Below are 18,517 nucleotides of genomic sequence, written 5' to 3' on the forward strand. Positions count from 1 at the left end.
CACATGCGCTCTCTCTCTCTCTCACACACACACACAAGTAGAGGCAGCAAATCTGTTTCAGACGACCAGGAGGAATCAAAACTCAAGTTTCTAACAACACATCAGTGTGCACAGTGATTGTTTCCTCCTAATTACTCTTCATCAAGGAAAAGCTGGTGCCCAGAAAACTCTGAGGATCCCAGTGGTTCTCAGTACATAGAATGATAGATCCTGGGAGGGGGCCTGTGGGAGAAATTTCTTTAAGTGGAGAAAGAGGGTGTGAGTGTGTGTGTGGGTGGGTGGGCGGCTATGTACACCCCAGTGCGTACACGTTCGTGCAGTGGTAGTTAGAAGCCCCAAGCCCAAGAGAAGAAAGCTAAGAAGGAGGGATGTAGGGGCTGGGACTGGGAAGAGTATTGAGATGGGAGTGGGGGCGGCGAGGAGGAGGAAGCTGGGGGTGAGGCACCAGGAAGGGAGCAAGACTTGTAGGTCCCCTGGAATGTCTGTTATTCTACTCATATGCCAAGCCATGTCCCTCCCCTCCTTCCAAATTCCACTCCAGAGTCACCTCCAGTTTAATCCATCTTACTTGAGTTATTCTAGTTCCTCCAAAGAATTGCCTTTAGCACACACATATTCTCTGAACATCTGCAGCTGATTATGCACAGACTTCAGCTGTTTAGATATGATTTGTGCTAATATGTGTATGAGGGTGTCCTGTTTCCTCTTCTTCACCCTCTTTTCCTCCCACTTCATAGGATCCTTGAGGTCAAGGACAAGCCTCCTTTTTGCCTCAAATTTTATAGCACTTAATATGTTCTTGACACTTAATAGCAACTTAATAAATACTGATGACTGACTCCTCTTACAGGGTTAAGTAAGACATTAACCCCAGTTGTATGATTATGGTTATTTTTGGAGATCCTAAATGGCTACTTTAACAATAAAACACCTCAAGAAGTCCCAAACTAGGAGCTCTGGACTGAAGCAGGGCAATGTCCCAGATACAGTGGAGCTGTGTTTGCAAACCTGGGGACTTTGGCCAGACCGTATGTCCAAGCCTCCTGGACGGTAGCTCCCCACCCCATCCCAGTACCCTGTTTCCAGTCTGAGTCCCTAGACCTTCCTGACGGTCCCCCGCCAACAGCCGGGGCCGTGACTGCACTGCCCACATCCTCCACACAGCCCTTCCTGGCCACGTTCTGAGAAACATGAGGAGTGCTCCAGCCACATGATCCCTCAGCAGTTTTCAGATTTGGAGGATGACTTCAGGCCCAGGCAGCAAAGCTGATTTCAGGGTAACTTGTGTTTCCTGTGGACAGCCAGCCTGGGAGGGCGCTCCCCTCTCCCTGCGCCCCGCCCTGCCCGGACTTCCTTCGGCGGCGGCGGGGAGAGGGGAGCGCCATCAAGACGGGCCCAGCTCTCCTCTCCTGATACACCAGTGTCTCCTGTCATCTTACTCTCCACGGAAAGAGAAAAGGGGATTGTTAGAAACTTTGGTTTTGCCTCTCCTGGCAGATGCGAGTGAAAGCAAACTCAGAGGCAACTTTCATCTCATCCAATTTCTACATGTGTGTAGATGGGAAATGTTTGGATCATTACAAGGAGGTCTGTGTCACCTCAACCCTCAACTTCTGAGTTTTAGAAAATCTCAAACAAAACTCAGGCAAGATTTGGTCCCATCTTGCTTCTCCCAGATCTAAGCTCACTTCTGGTTGCAAAGTCTATGCTTCTTCAATGCTCAGAGAAAACACGTAGGCACTGAGACTTATATGTGTACACGCACAAACACACACACATGCACACGCACACGCGTGCACGCACACACACACACACACCCTTGCTCACCATCAGGCAGCTGGTGCAGCTGAGCCGGCAGGGCACTGAAATAACCGTGAACCAGTGCTTCCTGGGCGGAGACGCGGTCTCTCGGAAAGCCTTTCAGCATTTGGGAGGCCAGGTCTTCAGCTTCCGGAGCCCTGCCCAACCTGGAAAAGTGAGAGAGAAAAAGAGTTTCACCAGAGGCCTCCCTTCTGAAAAACAGGAAAGAAGAAAAGTAAAGAAAAGGAGATGGTGAGAAGAGCTTCAGATAGAATTTTCCTGGGATTAGTGAAGTTGATGGCAAGTGGGAAAACAACCCCCACACCAAAACCCTCACCTTGTCCTGTTACTAAGATGAAGGGGTAATTTCAGGATTCCATCATTCATCCCCTACCCGACCCCCTCCACTATGGTTCTGGGTACCATGAATGCATAAAGGACCTGGAATTGTAATTATAGAAACAGAAATATATAATTAAGGATTTTTCCTTGAGGAACACAGCAGCCCCTAGCAAGCAGAAAAGCCCGGTTGGAAATACGCTCCAAGAACTGCAAGCATAGAATCCTGGAAGGGGAAGAGGGAGAGAGGAGACTCTGGAGGGTGAAACTTGGGTGGAAAACACCCTTATTTACAGTGTTCCCAGGGTTATTCTCTAAGAAGCTCTATTGGTTTCCCTTGAGATGGAACATAGGAAACAAAGACAGTTAAGTATCCAAATTACAATGGAAACAAATCCTCAAGTTGACTTTATGTTGAATTACAAATTTGGAGATGAGCAAAGCCATTAGCTGAGCAACCACTATGTAGGTAGTTGGATCCGGGTGCTACAGGAAAGACTGCCTTCTGGTAGTGTAATCTAGTAGAGGAGTCAGGCACTAACCAAATGATCATACAAATGCATAAGTACAACTGTGAAGAAAAAGGTCCAGATTTCTAATTTAGGAGGTGATCAGGGAGGACTTCCTTGAGGAAGCGGCATTTGAGCTGAGAGCTGAACTGGGGCAGGGGAGGGGCAGGTGTTGCAGACCCCTGGGTGGGAGGGAGAAGAGCGATTTTAAAGAAGGGAAGAAAGGCCAGTTGGCTGCCTGGGACTAAGAAGAGGAGAGGGGCCTGATATGAAGCTGGGGAGGGACTGGGGCTGGTCCTGGATGTAGGTCTTTATGCTTCCTATTTACGGACAATGTCTGAAAAGCTTTGCTAATCTAGTGTCCATCATTTAAGCACATCCATCTCTAGAGCCCATGGACTGGTTTACCAGTGAAAATCACAAGGCAGAAAACTGTGCAGATCTTGAGAAGCAATTATCTACAGAACTGATGCCTGACATTCAGAATTAAGTTGCATGTCCATGCAACTGCCCAATTAAGCAAAAATAGATGGGCTTAATGTTGGTATGCACCCACCTGAAGTGACAAACAGATACTCTTTTCCTTCTCAGGTGCCATGATGCAGTGATGCTGGAAGTCTTGGCCCAGAGGTGTAATTTGCCTGACTTTTGCATAAGATTTACATTAAAAAACTTTTAGGTATCTGATTCCCATGACATAAAATTGTTTCTACAAACATAAAACTTTACCCTCAAATTCAAAAGTAATTGCTTCATAGACTTAAGGTAGAGAAGAAATTTGCAAATTCCCAGTCCTTGCAAATTTCCAGGCCAGTTAGGAGAGAAGGGAACCTGGGGTGGAGTCCTGCTTAGTAGTTTGTGACCTGAAGGGCAGGCAGATATGTTCTCCAGCCAGGATGCCCTGTTCAGGTGCAGGTTTTCAGGGCCAGTGAGATAGGAGTCTGGAGTGGGGAAGCTGGTACAAATCCCTAGGACCTGGTATCCATCTGGAAGGAGATTCATGAAAAACCTTGTGAAAAAAATTTTAACCAGTTCATTCTCACTATCAAGGTGGTAGGGTGAGATGTGTGCCAAAATTCGGGCCTGAACCCACTCTCTGAACTTCCTAGGGGGTGGGTGGGTGCATGGGCGGTTACAGTGAGGGGGGAGCAATGCCTCTATCAGCATCCACCTCCACACTCCCCACCCCCAACAGATTTGTTCCCTCTGAGCAGCACACCCACCCATTAGGAGCTGCAATCTGATTGGACAAGGAAGGCTAGGGGACCTGTTTTGATCTCATGTTAGCACAGCATACATACTGGTTTTATTTAGACTGTATTTATGTTGGGTGGCTGGGGAAGCCATGAAAGGCCAATGGAGCTTACCAGGGTAGTAGGGACACATACAAGAAGAACAGGCCACTTTTGCCAGACAAATGAGAGAAAGGAGAGTAGGAATCTGTCAGTAACATGAGGACTTCCTTTTTAGGATTTTCCTCTTCAGCTGAACAACCCTCCCCAAGCCATCCCCACAAGGGTGTATCAAGGCTTTTAGAGGTGCTGGGATTTATTTCAGCCTCATGGCCTTCAAACCATGACTGCCACTGCCTGCCTCTGTTCCTTAACTGGCAGAGGCAGTGACTGGAGCAAAGTACACAAACGAAGGCTTTTCTTCCTGTGAGCCGATTTCACTTTGGTCTTGCCTGTGTAAACCAAATACGCTCCCTCCTGGCCATAAGCCTTGAGGAGCGGCAGTCAGCAGCAGCACCTGATCTGGACAAGCGTCCAGACTCTCTACCTTGCTATTAGCACAATGCACTCCTATTTGGGAGCTGAGAAAAGAGACTCAGGAATACAGAGGTTGCCTCTCCAGGCACAAACATTAATTTACTTCCATGTTTGTAGCATTCTGCTTCTTCCTGCCACCTGTAGTCTTCCTGACTACCCACTGCCTTTATTGTCACATTTCTACAGCTGGCCACCTCCTCTAACTCCTATCGGAATAGTCTTCACTGGTTACAACCCCTACTTTGGAAATGAAAGTTGGCACAAAAAGCGAATATCACAGAATTAATTTGCCTACCGGTCATCGGCACTTTCCATGTACGCTAAATGTTAATCGATTTTATTTGTTAGAATTGTGATGTTAGCTACAGAACACACCAGGGGTACCTTGCAAAGTGAGAACTCATCCACCCAATCAATGAGAGTCTGTTAACAAAGACAAAGCATCCTCTCATGAACCTCTCCTTCTAGTAACATTTCCAGAAGTGAGAAGTGTTTCATTACCAAAATAAGACATGTTTTTTGTAGGACACTTAGAAAATGCAGAGAATGAAGATGAGAACTATCCCATCACTCTGAGGTACCCTCCTTCCCACAAAGATAATCATCACCAGCTTTACTGCTTATTCTTCTTTATCTCTTTATTTTTATGCAGATATATTTTTTGTTTTACAAAAAGGAAACTAACGGGATCATCCTCTACATGCTGTGCTAACCCACTTTATGCACTTTACTATCTTGATCATATTCTCAGGACTTTGAAGAGCCTTCTAGGACATAGTTTTAATGACTACATAGCATTCCTTTATGTAGATATACCATAATCCACATAGCCAAACCCGTACCGAAGTTGTTTCCTTTCCTGTTGGCGTGTGAGGGGCTACTACTAAAATCATGCTGCCACAAATATCTTCAAAGAGAAACCTCTGTGTACTTGTGCAATGATTTCCTTAGTAGTAATTCTGAAAGTTGAAACTCCTAGGTAGAAGGATACTACACATGTTAAACTTCTTGATTAAGAATATCAGCTAATTGTGCCAATTTCCATGTCCACCAGAAGCCCAGGACAGTTCCTGTCTGTGCGTGCAAAGGAAACAAATTCATTCCACCCAACCTGAATTGCCAGGGGCCCTACTGCTTATAAAAATAGTAAAAAGGATTACAATTGTCAGTCACCCCTAAAAGTTGTCCTGGGTGTGAGGACATCCACATTTAATTTTAGAAGTCCAGATTGGACACACAAACAATAAGAAAAAATGAAAATGAGGCTCTGTGGTTGTGTAAAGCACCATCAACCAGCCTGTCAGTCAACACATTTGGGATCTGGTGGTTCTCAGGGGCCTGAGGCAACAGCCTTGATTTCTTAGCACAGCCTGGCTCTGAGCATGGAAGTCTCCCACTGCCACTGCTGCCACCAGGGTGACGGTGGAGGGCTTTATCTGCAGCACAAGACTAGTCACTGTGAGTTCAGCTGAGTTCTTTGTTGTTTTTCTCTAGATCTATAGAAAGAAAAGAAGGGCAGGGATAGAGTAGGCATTTTCCCCCCTCATTTTTCAAATTGCTTTTATTTTGAAGTGATTTTAGGTTTGCAGAAGAGGTTTGGGAGTAATGCAGAGAGTTATCTTTTATGTTTCCCTAGCTTCCCCTCATGTTAAGATTTTACACAGTCAGAATAAAATTCTCAAAACTGAGTCATTAATATTGCCACAATACTATTAAGTAAACTGTGGGCTTTATTCTTTACTCAAATATCATCTTTTTTTTTTTTTTCTTCAGTAATGACCTTTCTGTTGTTTTTTCAGGAGACTGGGTACTTTTTCAAAGTTGTCAGTTAAAGATATGGTAAAGAAGATATCTGCAGATAAGAACTATACTCAACACTAGGGAGAAACACCATCAGAGAAGCTCCCTGATAATTTTCCAATCAATCTAATGAGTGAGTGTGCACTTCGTAGGGCCACATTAATCGGGTCACCATCAAACCCCAGACAAGGCCCCAAGGTGCATTTCCAGGCCGGGCACAGTTCCTCTGCAGAAATCTTGTAAAAAAGCCAGTGACAACTAGGTTGCTCTTTACTCATCACACTTGCAACCTGACTCAATTGACAAAGCCGCAGAGACCTGCGACCAGATGAATCCCAGCCCCGCTGCTTACCTAGCTTGAAGACTTTGGCCAAGTTACTGAACTTCCTTGAGCTTCAGTTTCCTCCTCTTTAAAACGAGGGGGAGATTTGTGAGGAATAAATGAAATAATATATGTAGCCCCCTGTTAGGCTCAGAGCAAACATCCCACCTAACCTTAGTCCTCTTTCAATGACAAAGCCCTTCTCAGAGCCAAGAATTTTCTCTCGTGATAATCTAGGCCCATGCTGGCTAACAGAACTTTCCATGATGACGAGCATATTCTATTTCTGCCATGTCCCATACGATAGCCTCTACTCACATGTGGCTGTCGAGCCCTTGAAATGTGGCTAGTGCAATTGAGCAACTAAGTTTTTTTTTTAATTGAAGTATAGTTGATTTACAATTTTGCATTAGTTTCAAGTGTACAGCATAGTGATTCAGTTTTGGGGGTTTTCTGTTGCAGATTATATTCCATTATAGGTTATTACAAGACATTGAATGTAATTCCTTGTGCGATACAGTAAATCCTTGGAGTAACTGAATTTTAAATTAAATTTAAGCTAGTTTAAATTAGAATAGCCACACATGGTTAGTGGCTACTATATTAGGCAGCACATCTCTAGACATGACTCCTTGCTTTGAGAATCTGAGCAGAGAGAAGCCAGAAGTCTGAGTGAAGGCAGAGTGGGTGTTGTGTGGATCAGAAAAGCCAGAGGGACATTCAGTGAATCCAAGTCCTGCTCAGCCTGGAAGGAAGGGCCGGTAAGGTGACTGCAAGGGGCTCATGGTGCTTTCTTCTGCCAGGGGGCAGCGCCAACGACAGCAGCGGTGGGTATTAAAGTGGTCTGCAGGTTTGGAGTTACCATTTATTTTGGAAGCCAATGGTGAAACGGAAGAAAGCCATGGGAGAGCGCTAAAATCCAAATCTCTCTAGCGAGGGGTTAGGGAGCCTGACTATGCTGGCGAGAGGAAGTCTGCACATCTTGAACGAGAAGATAAACAGTTCCCTGGAACCTGTCTCCAAAACAGTGGGGAGTTTCAGGTGACACAGTGCATTTGAAAATAAGAGTGGAGCGTGTGGACACCCTGGGGAAAATTGTTCCTCCCGAAAAAGATCCTTTGCTAGTCCGCAGTTCTCTGTTCCGACCTATCTTACTCTTTGTGCTCTGACATTCACTCTCCACGGAGGCTTTTTAAAGCCCATGAACAGTAAGTAGGGAGAAAATCAAACAAAATTCGGCTGGGTTAAACCCTACCACATTTTTCAGGGCAGAACAACGTTCAAACGTTCCGTTAGGATCTCTTTCCCTTCTCCCCACCTGCGAGAGTGTGTTTTCCTTTGACATTTGAGCTCCTTTCCCCTGTCTCTGATGTTTTCCTCACTGCCCTTTTTGCCTCCTCACTGAAGCAAAAAGAACAGAGCCTCGGCTAATTACTCTCAGATCAAATAATACTGGTTATTGTAATTGGTCATTGTCCGAAAACACTGAGTTCTTCTTAGCCCTGAGGTTGCCTGGCACGGCTTAGTTAGCGAACTATTCCGGGAATGTCTCTATTATCTGTTTTACTTTGCAAAAGAAACTAGGGATTTGTTGAAAGCTGGTAATAAAAGTCTGCCCTGGTCTGAGCCGAGACTGCGTAGAGAGGGCCTGGGAAAGCATGACCTCCATGAATCACGTTGTCCCCCACCTCCAATAGCCACTCAATGATGTTATTTGGTTTCTCTGTGTTGGAGAATAATAAACCCACTAGGTTTTCTTACAGGCCAACACTCCCTCGCTCTCAGAGCCTTGGGCATGGTTGAGGGGCACAAAACAATTTTAATGACCAAACTCACTGAAAGTAAAATGGTTCATAGAGAAAAACTAACAGACTCACAGGTGGCTGCCTCTCCCAGAGGCATCTTCCTGGGGCTGAGGGCCCCCCTGCTCAAGGTGCGCAGGGGCAGGGTGTTCAGCAGACTGAGGTCTGGGGGAAATGTCCCTTCAACCCTGCTGAAAGATAGGCTTTCCTAGGTGGTGTGTACCTGTTGCAGACATTCTGAAGGCTCTGGGGCTTCGGCAGTGGGAACCATTCTGGAAAGCAAACGCAGACACGTTAAAAGACAAAAACAACCCTAAAATCCTGTTGCCAAAAATATTAAAATTCTAAATGCTCTTCTTGGCTTGGGGGAAGAAAGAATTCAGGTATCAGGTAGGCAAATTCAGTGATGTTTAAAATTTAAAAGCCTCTTCTCACTCTGAATTTTTAAGATTCTGCGGAAGATCACTACCTGTGAATTGTGTCCTTCTCCCAAATTTATATATCGAAGTCCTAACCCCAGGTACCTCAGAATTCGACCTTATTTGGAAAAAGGGCCGTTGCAGGTATAATTAGTTAAAATGAGGTGATTGGGATGGGCCCTAATCCAACTGGTGTCTGCATGAAAAGGGAAAATGTGGACACAGACGGATATGTCTAAGGGAAGATGAAGATGATGTGAAGAGACAGAATAAGACAGCCATCTGCAATCCAAGGAGACAGGCCTGGAACAATCCTTCCCTCAGAGCCCTCAGAAGGAACCAGTCCTGCCAACACCTCAACTTCAGATCTGGCCTCCAGAACAGTGAGACAATACATTTCTGTGGCTTAAGCCACCCAGTTTGTGCTACTTTGTTACGGCCTCCCTAGCAAACTAAACTAACACAGTCAGAATACTCCGTAAAGTCAACAAACTTTAATTTAATGTCTACAGTGTGCAGAACATGTACCAAGTGCTGGGAGAATACAAAAGTAATCAAAAGAAACTTCCCCACTCTTACAGAGCTTACAATTCACTTCAGAGAACAAAACAAGCTTGCATACACATGCATACACATACACACGTGTGCACACGTGCACACATGAAAATTCATGTCACGGAATGAGGCGGCAAAGTCTCAGAAACTCCAAAGTGGCAAAAAGCAACAGGGCTAATTTCATATGTCAGTTACAGTAAAAACAGAAGTGGATCCTGGCTTGAATAATCCAAAATGGATGATAATAAGATTTATAATCTTCTTTGGAGCACTCTTTATAACATTTCCATGTGGATACATGTGTTTCTATTACTTTTTTGATATTGACAATATTTAACCCAAAGTAAAGCCACTATAAAAGAAGACAATTTCTCATTCACTCAAGAAATACTAATCTAATGCTTACTCTATATAACAGTGATGAAAGGGGCTGAAGAAAACATAAGCTGATGCTGCTTCTCAAATCCTATTTCCCACTCCACAGTGAGAAAAGAGTGTTTCCGCTCTCATTTAAAAGGGTTGTTTCTGTTTTATACTTTCCTTGGGCCTGAAATGTAGTTGTTTTGGTTTTAAACACTCTCTTCCTACAGCTCCTGCGGGCATAGAATACACCAAGACTGTTTATCCAACAAAGAATTTAATCATAGTTGGGCAAAAAATGATTTTGATAATACTGACCTATTCATGTCTGTATGTGCATAGGAAAAGCCCTGCAGAACCACTCACCTGATCATGATAATGGTTGCTGCGGCTTACCCTTTTCATGTCCATGCTTATTTTCTTAAATTTATTTTTTTTAAATAAAAAACTTTGGAACTTCAAAAGTAAGTTCAATTAAAGATGGACTTTATGGTGCTAAGAGTTGTAGAGTGAAAGGCGTGATCAAAGAAAGTGATTTAAGCTGAGTTTTCAAGGTCAGGTGCCATCAAACGTGAACCGCCCTGCTGGCGTTTTATAGTCCCAGGTGGGCACTCGGGGACGCACTTGTATGGACCGGTTATTTACCCTCCCTTCGGGTGATTGTGCCTAAATTCAAATAACCAGTAAAGATAAGAATACCTGGCATTTGTTCAGAATGTTTATTTCCAAACCACTTTCTGCTGCCCATTGGCCATTTTCCCTGGCCAAACAAAATTAAAGTATTTCCTCATTCAGTCATATCCCCATTTCCAATCAATAGGGTGAAATCCATTTCACTGCTGTCCCATGTTTTGTTTCCCCCTTGCTGGAGCTCTCTGTGCTGGGGTTTCTAGCCTTTCTAATACTCTAGAAATAGTATTAAAATATATACTATTTCTATTTCTTGTGGAAGGTGGGTTTGAAATTAGCTGAATTAGGGTTTGAACCCTGGAGCTAGAGTTTAAAACTGCTGCTTCCAGTTCACTGAGACCTTAAGCAAGACACTGTCACCATGGCCAGCCTGCTTCCTTAACTCAGGTTGGAGGTAATTTTCGCCTCACAAGGACTAAGGAATTTGTTGGCTGTATTGATTCGGCGAGATAATGAACGTAAAGTGCCTGCCTCCGAGCATTAAACAAAACAAATCCTATTGGCGTCTCCTTCTTTCTCTTCCCTTGAAAAGCGGTGGGCAGTGTAGGGTGTAGTTAGGACCCTGGATGGGCGTTGAGAACACTCCACGCCACTTCACCAGCTCTGTAACGTGAGGGTGTTGCTCAGCGTCGCTGGGCTCAGCCTTCCCACCGGCTGAAGGGAGAGCTCGACAGCTCCTGCAGCACAGGCTGTGGTGAGAATCAGAGCAGTGAGTGAGGTATGTGTTTCCTCTCCCTTTGCCTCCTGTCTTTCTGCTCTTTCTCTTGTGCGATGTACTATGCCTTCCTCTCTGCTCTCAGGTACTTCTGCCTCATTGTTCTCCTTGGAAACCCGTAACTTGCCGTTTCCTTCTCTTGAAATTCTAATGTGTTCCAAGCTTGAGTGTTTACAAGCCTGGCTTGATCTCTTTTGAGCCTTCAGTGTGGGCCAGAGGTGTGCGTCGCAGCCGAGTGGCGTAGTAACCTGGACACAAGCCTGGGCTCGTATCTGCTTTATGCCTCTTAGGAGCTCTGGGATCTGGGAGAAATCACTTCACTTCTCTGGTTAAGTAACTCAGAAGCTTCCAAATCTGTAAAATGGGAACACCTTTCCAGTTGCTTGGGAGGATTAGCTAAGAATAAGCACTTTGCCTGCAGTTAAGTGCTCAGTCAATGCTAGTCTTATTCTCTTTTCTTGTTTCTACCTCATTTTGGAGAGGAAGCATGGTCTCACACAGTGGTCCTCAAGCCAAGCACCACACTAGCATCACCTGGGAGAGTTCTGAAATGCAAGGCTTCACTCTACAGAGTCTGATTCAATGAGGCTGGGGAGTGCCCAGCATTGGTCCGCTGTTGTGTTATCATTATCTTTAATGGTCTCCAGATGTTTCTAGAGTAGCGCTAAATGAGACAGGACGCTGGTCTAGCAAGGCAGGCAGGGTCGACCACTCACCGGCGACTCCCACACACTTCTCTGAGGCTCATTTCCTCAAGTAGGCCTGTGAAAATTCAATTAATCAGCATCTATAAAAATTGCAGGACATTGTGTCTGACGCATACTGCATATGTTTTTCAAGGATGTGAGAGGAAGCATGACAAAGGAAAAAAAAAATCAGTCCTCATAAAATCCACCAGTAAAGGATGACCTGTAAGAATGGCCCCAGGAGGCAATGCAACAACAGTGAACTTGAGGTTCTATGCGTTGCGTAGACTGTGCCTGACTCTCCTCCCACATCTGTTTTGTAGCCACGTTAGCCCAGATTTAGGGACTGAGGTGTCCAGGGTCAGTGAGGTTGCTGTTACGAAGCAGAGCCAAAGCCCAGTGCCTGTTTGCAGCCAGTCCTCCCGCTCTTATGCAGATAACCTAATGCTGAGTGACCTTGCCTCTCCCATTGATTTTTCCCGGTAGTTAACTGCCAGCGATCAATGAGAGAAGGATCCACGAACAGGCATTTTACACAGCACCATTTCAAGAGGAGTCCGTTTCTCTGGCTTGTCTATAGGTAGCTTATTTCCCTTCTCCTTCCAAAGATGATAGTAAATCATAAGACCAGATTCTTCTCCACCTGCTCCTGCTGCAGTTCTCTTTAAAAGAGTTCTCATTTGAGCTCAATTGCAATTAAAGGCAGCAAAAGCAAAGTAAGTTGCAAAAGGCAAGTTTAAAAGCTGAACGCTTTAATTTCTCAACTAAATGAGTAAATTTATTATTTTTTAATTTTTATATTTAACGGAGGTACTGAGGATGGAACCCATGGCCTCGCATATGCTAAGCATGGACTCTACCAATGAGCTATACCCTCCCCCTTCCAAACGGAGTAAAATTAAAATGAGGGCCTGTTGCTACCATAGTGAAATAACACATTTCTCCCATAAAACTTTAAGAAAGCTCATGTCACAACTGAGTCAAGTCAACAGAGATTTGTTGGTTGAATGATAAAATATCACCAGGACCATTTTGAGCCTTAGCTCAAGTAAAACATTTTCTAGTTACTATAGTCTTAACCACAATCACCTGAAGGTTATCTTATAGCGCGGTCTACTGAACTCCACCTCTGGAATTTCCCGAACACAATGCATTCTGAGAGACCATATATTTAGAGAGTTGATAATGCTGTTAGCCTGATTTCGCTATCTCCAGCAGGAACTTTAAAGCGGCTTTGCAAGAATCTGTAGCTCTTCCCCTACCTCCACCTCACCCTAGCCTCACATACACACACTCACGCCCTCACCGCTGCTCGCTTCCCTCTCCCTCAGGTAGCTGGCTTGGAAGTCTCCTTGGTCTTCTCCTCAAGGGGGCTAAACTTGGCTTTGCGTTACCAGGCTTTTGATTCCTGTTTGGGTGTCCTGGGGATGCCAAGAGCCGAAGCTCTCTTGGAGGGCACCCCTCAGTGCTCGAGCACCCCAGCACTACCGCTCACGTTTGGGGCTTATCACTTTTCCCACCCTGCACCAAGACTTCTCGTTTCTAAGCAAATATTCTATCCTCTCAAGCTTCTTCCTAAGGTAATGTTCTCTGTAGAGGAAGGGGAAGCCAGGCCTGGCTCCTGGTTGGTGAATGGAGAAGGCGGAGGGGACAGGCACAGTCAGGATTCTCCGTGTTTAATGTCTGTCCATTCATGTTAATTGTCCACAAACAATGTTTGAGCTATAGCTTGATCCTGCCACTCGGTGTTTTTGATATTTAATGATGCGTCATTTGACGACATGTATCACTCCCCATGGTCTCTACAGATGTTTAAGGGCCACCACATGCAGGTGTTGTGCTCAGCACTGGAAATACACAATATTCCCCCCCAGGTTTATAGCCATGCGATCCGTGGGACGGCAGTGATGATTATCATCATCTTCTGGTCTTCTCCAGCCTCTCTGGCTGTTCTCAGCTTCCAAAGCCCCCTTTCCCTCCACCTGATCCCTTAGCACTGGTTTCCCCTCTCACCCCCACTCCTGGTTTCCATCAGAGCCTTTTTCCTCTATACACTGTCCCTTGGGCAACTGAATTCACTCCTGGAGCTTTAAGTACCACTTCAAGCAGATGACTTGCAATTTTGTATTTCTAGGTCAGACCCCTGTAATCACAGGCTTCTATTTCTAATTGCTTTTTAGATATCTCCATTTGGTGGTCCCACAGGTACCTTAATCTTGAAATGTTCAAATCTTACAGTCATTATGTTCCCCACAAATCTGTTCCTTTCTCCTTTTATTTCCTGTGCCAGTAAATGGTACGTACTATCGTTTTCTTACCCACTGGATTTAGGTTTCTCCTTCACAATTCAAATTCAATCCGTTACAACCTCCCCTTGATTCTACCTCCTACATGCTTTCTAGATTTGCCCCAGCACTCCTTATCCATTGCCACTGCTCCAGGTAGACTTCCTGTTTATCTTCCAGAATCTAGAGCACTGCCACATTGCTTCTGGTCTGGACGATCACCAAGTTAATTCTACATAAAGTCTTCCAAGCAGTTTTTCTAAAGTTTAAATCCGCTATATGACTTCCCTGCTAACAATCATCCAGTGCCTTCTCTTTGCTTATTGGTCAAGTCCAAAGCCTTAGGATGATTACAAATCACTTTCCAATCTGGACCCCGTCTTCCTTCTAGGTTAATCTCCAACAGTGGCCCACACAAAGCCAACATTCTAGCTTCCCTGAGCAACTCACCTGCTGGTATATTAACAAACACACCTGCCTTCCCACTCCTGCATCAGGCTCCTTTGTCTGGAGCATCCTTCCCCTTTTGCTCACCTGGAGAAAGCCCACTCCATCATCCTTGAAATCTGGCTCATGTCTCTTTCTCTCGAATAGCCCCTAAATTCCCCAGCCAAACCAGGGCCTCTTCCCTAGTGTTCCTAGAGGTCCCCAGGGGAGCCTGCTATAATACTTTCCACACTGTATTATTTATTTATCTCCCTCTCTAGACTGTATTTCTTGAAGGCAGGTATCAATGTCTTATTTATTTTTTACTCTCTCAGTCGCAACACCTAGCATTCACTGAATATTTGTTGAATGAATGAAAAATTGATGCTTGGATGAAAAATGAAAATGAAATAATTTTGCTAAACCGTAAAAGTAACCCAGGAGAGCCCACTTGTGTTTCCTGCTCTATAGCTTACAGAGACTGATGATGCCAGACACTGGCCATGAAGGTGGGGAAGGAGTCTCTGATTTGAACCGGATCCATGATATTTGTGAACTTAAGGCCTTTTTCTTGAACTGGGAAGAAACACAGCAGGATTTTAGGTGAAAAAAAAAAATCTTTTTTTAACCTGCTTTCCCTCATTCACAAATTTTCCTAATCTTACCTACTTTAAGATCATCTGGTTCTCCTCAGTAAAAACTAATAATTGCCACCAAATAAATTAAAGATGAGAAAACTAAAAATAAATGTACAAGCTAGAAGAAACTATTAACGAAGATCCAAGTGGGCTGTGTATCTAAATGAATTTTACTGCCTGATTTGGGGGACGGGTTAATGAAGATGTTAATAGTGACCCCCAGGAGCTTTTGGCCATGCTCCAGAAGTGTGACAGGAATGAGCCTAAGGGTGGTTCACAGATTGCATGAACATTGCGGCTTCATTAGCTGGGGGGTGGGGGTGGGGGGTGGGGGGTGCTGCTGGAGTTGCAGGGCAGGGGCTCCACTCACATCACACTCCAGAAACAAGTCATCATGTCACCAAGCTCACAGACTCTAAAAGCAAGTCTGGGTGAAAGGACATAGTCATTGGGAGAATGTTATTGCCTGCTCCCCAGTCTAGGGCACTGTTTTATTACCAAATCATCACATTTGTCCTTGGAAGGTAATGTGAAATTACTGAGGAGCACCAACTTGAAGTGCAACAGGGTGGATATTCTGGGTCAGCCCGCTCTGGACGAGGTCATCCCAGGCAACACACATACCCCCACAAGCCTTAGCCCTCTCGTCTATAAAGTGGGAATGACAACATTGCCCCTAACCAACAGGGGTGCTGTGAATCCAAGCAGAGTGATGTATGTGAAGTGCCCAGCTTATTGTTAGTGCTCGTAAACAGCAGTTATTTTACCGGCAACAAGGTGAATAATAAACTACAGGTACTTTCTTGGCAAAGCAGGCAGAACAAGGATGAGTCCAGAGGGTACAGTTGGAACTAGAACACAGGTTTTCTAACTTCTGGTTGTTGATTTCACTTACCAAATATTTACTGACTATTGTGTGCTGGTTACGGGGGCAGGTGTAAAATACTGTAAACACTGGAAGTGGTCAAGTTTGCTTTGTGGGAAACCATGTACTACTGTATCGTGCTTTGGGTGAAACTGATAATGACAACATGGATGTGTCTGTGATTTCATAGCCCTTACTGGACACCCATTACGTAGCATGTAGGTAGGACGAGTTCTCCCAGAGAAGAGCCCTGTGGCCACAGCACGGGCAGGCATCTCACAGCAGTTCAGGACAGGGAGCAGAAAAGAGCCTTCACCAGAAGGGATAGCTTAACAGGTGCTCAGACTGACTCAGGTAGGTGATTGAAAGCTGCAGGTTAGCGCTTAGGGTGTGTGAATTCAGGCAGTGCTCAGGCCCAAGCAAGCAAAAACCTAAGTCAGTTCTGGCCTAGGAGGTGTGCCTGACATGGAGAAGGAAGCCAAGAATCCTAAGGGAGCTAAACAGAAAGAAACAGGCATAGCATCAGTTCTCAGCACCTGTCATTGAGTCTGAATTCTGGTGAGTCACTAAGCAGCTGAATGAACTTCCACGCTGTGTTTAAAAAAAAAAGGGCAGGAACTAATTTTTGTACAGTACCCCCTAGAAGTCAGGCATCATGAATGGTAAGTAAACTTATGGTGGCAATCATTTTGCAATATATACAAATATCAAATCATTATGTTTGCAAAGTGAGACAGGGGGACATAACACGGTTAACAGAAGGAGAACCCGGTTTGGCTGTGGACTGACCCAACTCCAACCTAGGAAATGCCTCTACGTGGACCTGGGAGAAAGCCTGTTTCCTCATGTGTAAAATCGTGCTAGTCTGACCAGCACAGACTCAGGCAGACTGTATAAAGACAAGCAATTATGTGCCTGGCACATAGGGGACACTTCTTAAATGATAAGATTGCTCCCATTTTGCAGATTAGGGAACTGGGAAATAAGTAACTTCCTCAAGTGCCCCCAGAGAGTGCAAGGTGGAAATGGATTTGCTGCTCCCTGAATTGATGCCAATAATTAAAATCTCTCTTATCAATATCCTTCCTCTTAGTTCAGTCCATTGAATAACTCCCTCGGCTAGTAGCTCATTGGACTGAGTGGACATAGATGCAGACCTTTGTGTTCTCAGCAAATACACAAAGACCTCTGAGCCTAAAGCGTGGTAGCTCTGTCATACCAACGTGAACAAGGATCATCTTAGACTTTAATCATCCTCTGTCCCATCGTGGTGTCAGATGAAGTGAAGTTCTCATAGTGGATTTCAGGTCGAAATAAAACATTCCAAGAGTAAAGCTAGATTGCTGTGCTGTCATGCTGATGCCAGTATTCTGTCGCCGTTATTTCTTGCTTCCACCTGGTGGTCAAAAGTTGCAAAAGCAGGCGTACTGAAAACAACTAGGTGTCAACAGGATCCATTTGCCTATCGTTTATAGGACATCTGAATCTGGGTCCCTGCAGGGCTTTTAGTACCGTTTTCCTGCCTTTTGATTTCTACTAAGTTCCTCCAGTGGAAAAATCTTTCCATGTGCAGTGTTCTTTCCTGGGGCTGAAAGAACCAGGATAATCCCGGATGCTTCCCTGCAGCTGAGCTCATGTCAGAAATCAGGCATGATTTTCAGCAGATATTTCTTTAAAAGTTTGAAGGCCTCTGTGGACTCTATTCCCTGCTCAACGGGAACGAGCATCAAAGAGACAGGAATAAAATGCTTTGCACGCACATCAGGAACTAATTGCCAATTTGGCAAATGCATTGACTAATGTCATGCACTGTTATTTCTAAATCCTCTCCTGTCCTTGACCCCCAGTATCTAGATGTAAACTTGGAACCATTAGTGGAGAAGGATAAAGTCTTCTGGTGCCTCAAATGGAATTGAGAGGGATTTAAACTCGGCGCTTTTGAGTGTGGTGAAATGAACCCAGCAGTACATTAATGCTAGGATTTGAGCTCACACAGCATGAGCGCTTTCAAAAAACCGTGTTTAAGGAAGCAAACAGAGCCACGACAGACCCTTTCAGGGGAGCAAAAGGCGCTGGATGAAACAATCAATGACACATTAAAAACCACAACTGGGCTGCAATCATGTGGGTAGGGGGAAAAAAAGTCTTTCTTTATCACAGGATCTTTGCATCTAATGAGATGGTGACTGGACAACCTCCAGAGGAGTGAGGCCTCTGTTTACTTTAGCTGAGAAATGTCTAAATATTTAGTTGATTCTCTTAAAAGCCTTACACGATTCTGTAGCAAACTGGTCTCTAAGGTATGATCTTATTGGCTGTAAATTGCCATTGGGAAAGCTATTTAAAAGGAATTTGGAAAAGTCAGAAGATATTACTAGTGAAAGTACAAATGTTAACTTATCTTTCTCTCTCAAAATTAACTATTTTTGATGTTTTCCAAATATTTAGTTTACGACCAACACCTTGCCAGTGAATACTTTCTCTTAATTAATCCTAAATGGTTCTCTACCTCTTACATATACTTTATTCTCATTGGC

General features: G+C 44.5%; 1 protein-coding gene across 1 annotated transcript in view; it reads right to left on the bottom strand.

Moving 5' to 3' along the window:
• CDK15 (cyclin dependent kinase 15) overlaps window positions 1-18,517 on the bottom strand; it is a 75,530-nt gene that overhangs the window by 10,832 nt on the left and 46,181 nt on the right. The window contains exons 11-12 of the mRNA XM_072962117.1: window positions 8,565-8,613; window positions 1,828-1,967 (exon numbers count right to left, since the gene is read on the bottom strand). Coding sequence (XP_072818218.1) covers window positions 1,828-1,967; window positions 8,565-8,613 — 189 coding nt within the window. The remainder of the gene's footprint in view (window positions 1-1,827; window positions 1,968-8,564; window positions 8,614-18,517) is intronic.

The sequence above is a fragment of the Vicugna pacos genome, chromosome 5 (genome assembly GCF_048564905.1).
Source record: "Vicugna pacos chromosome 5, VicPac4, whole genome shotgun sequence".
In the NCBI taxonomy this organism is placed as follows: domain Eukaryota; kingdom Metazoa; phylum Chordata; class Mammalia; order Artiodactyla; family Camelidae; genus Vicugna; species Vicugna pacos.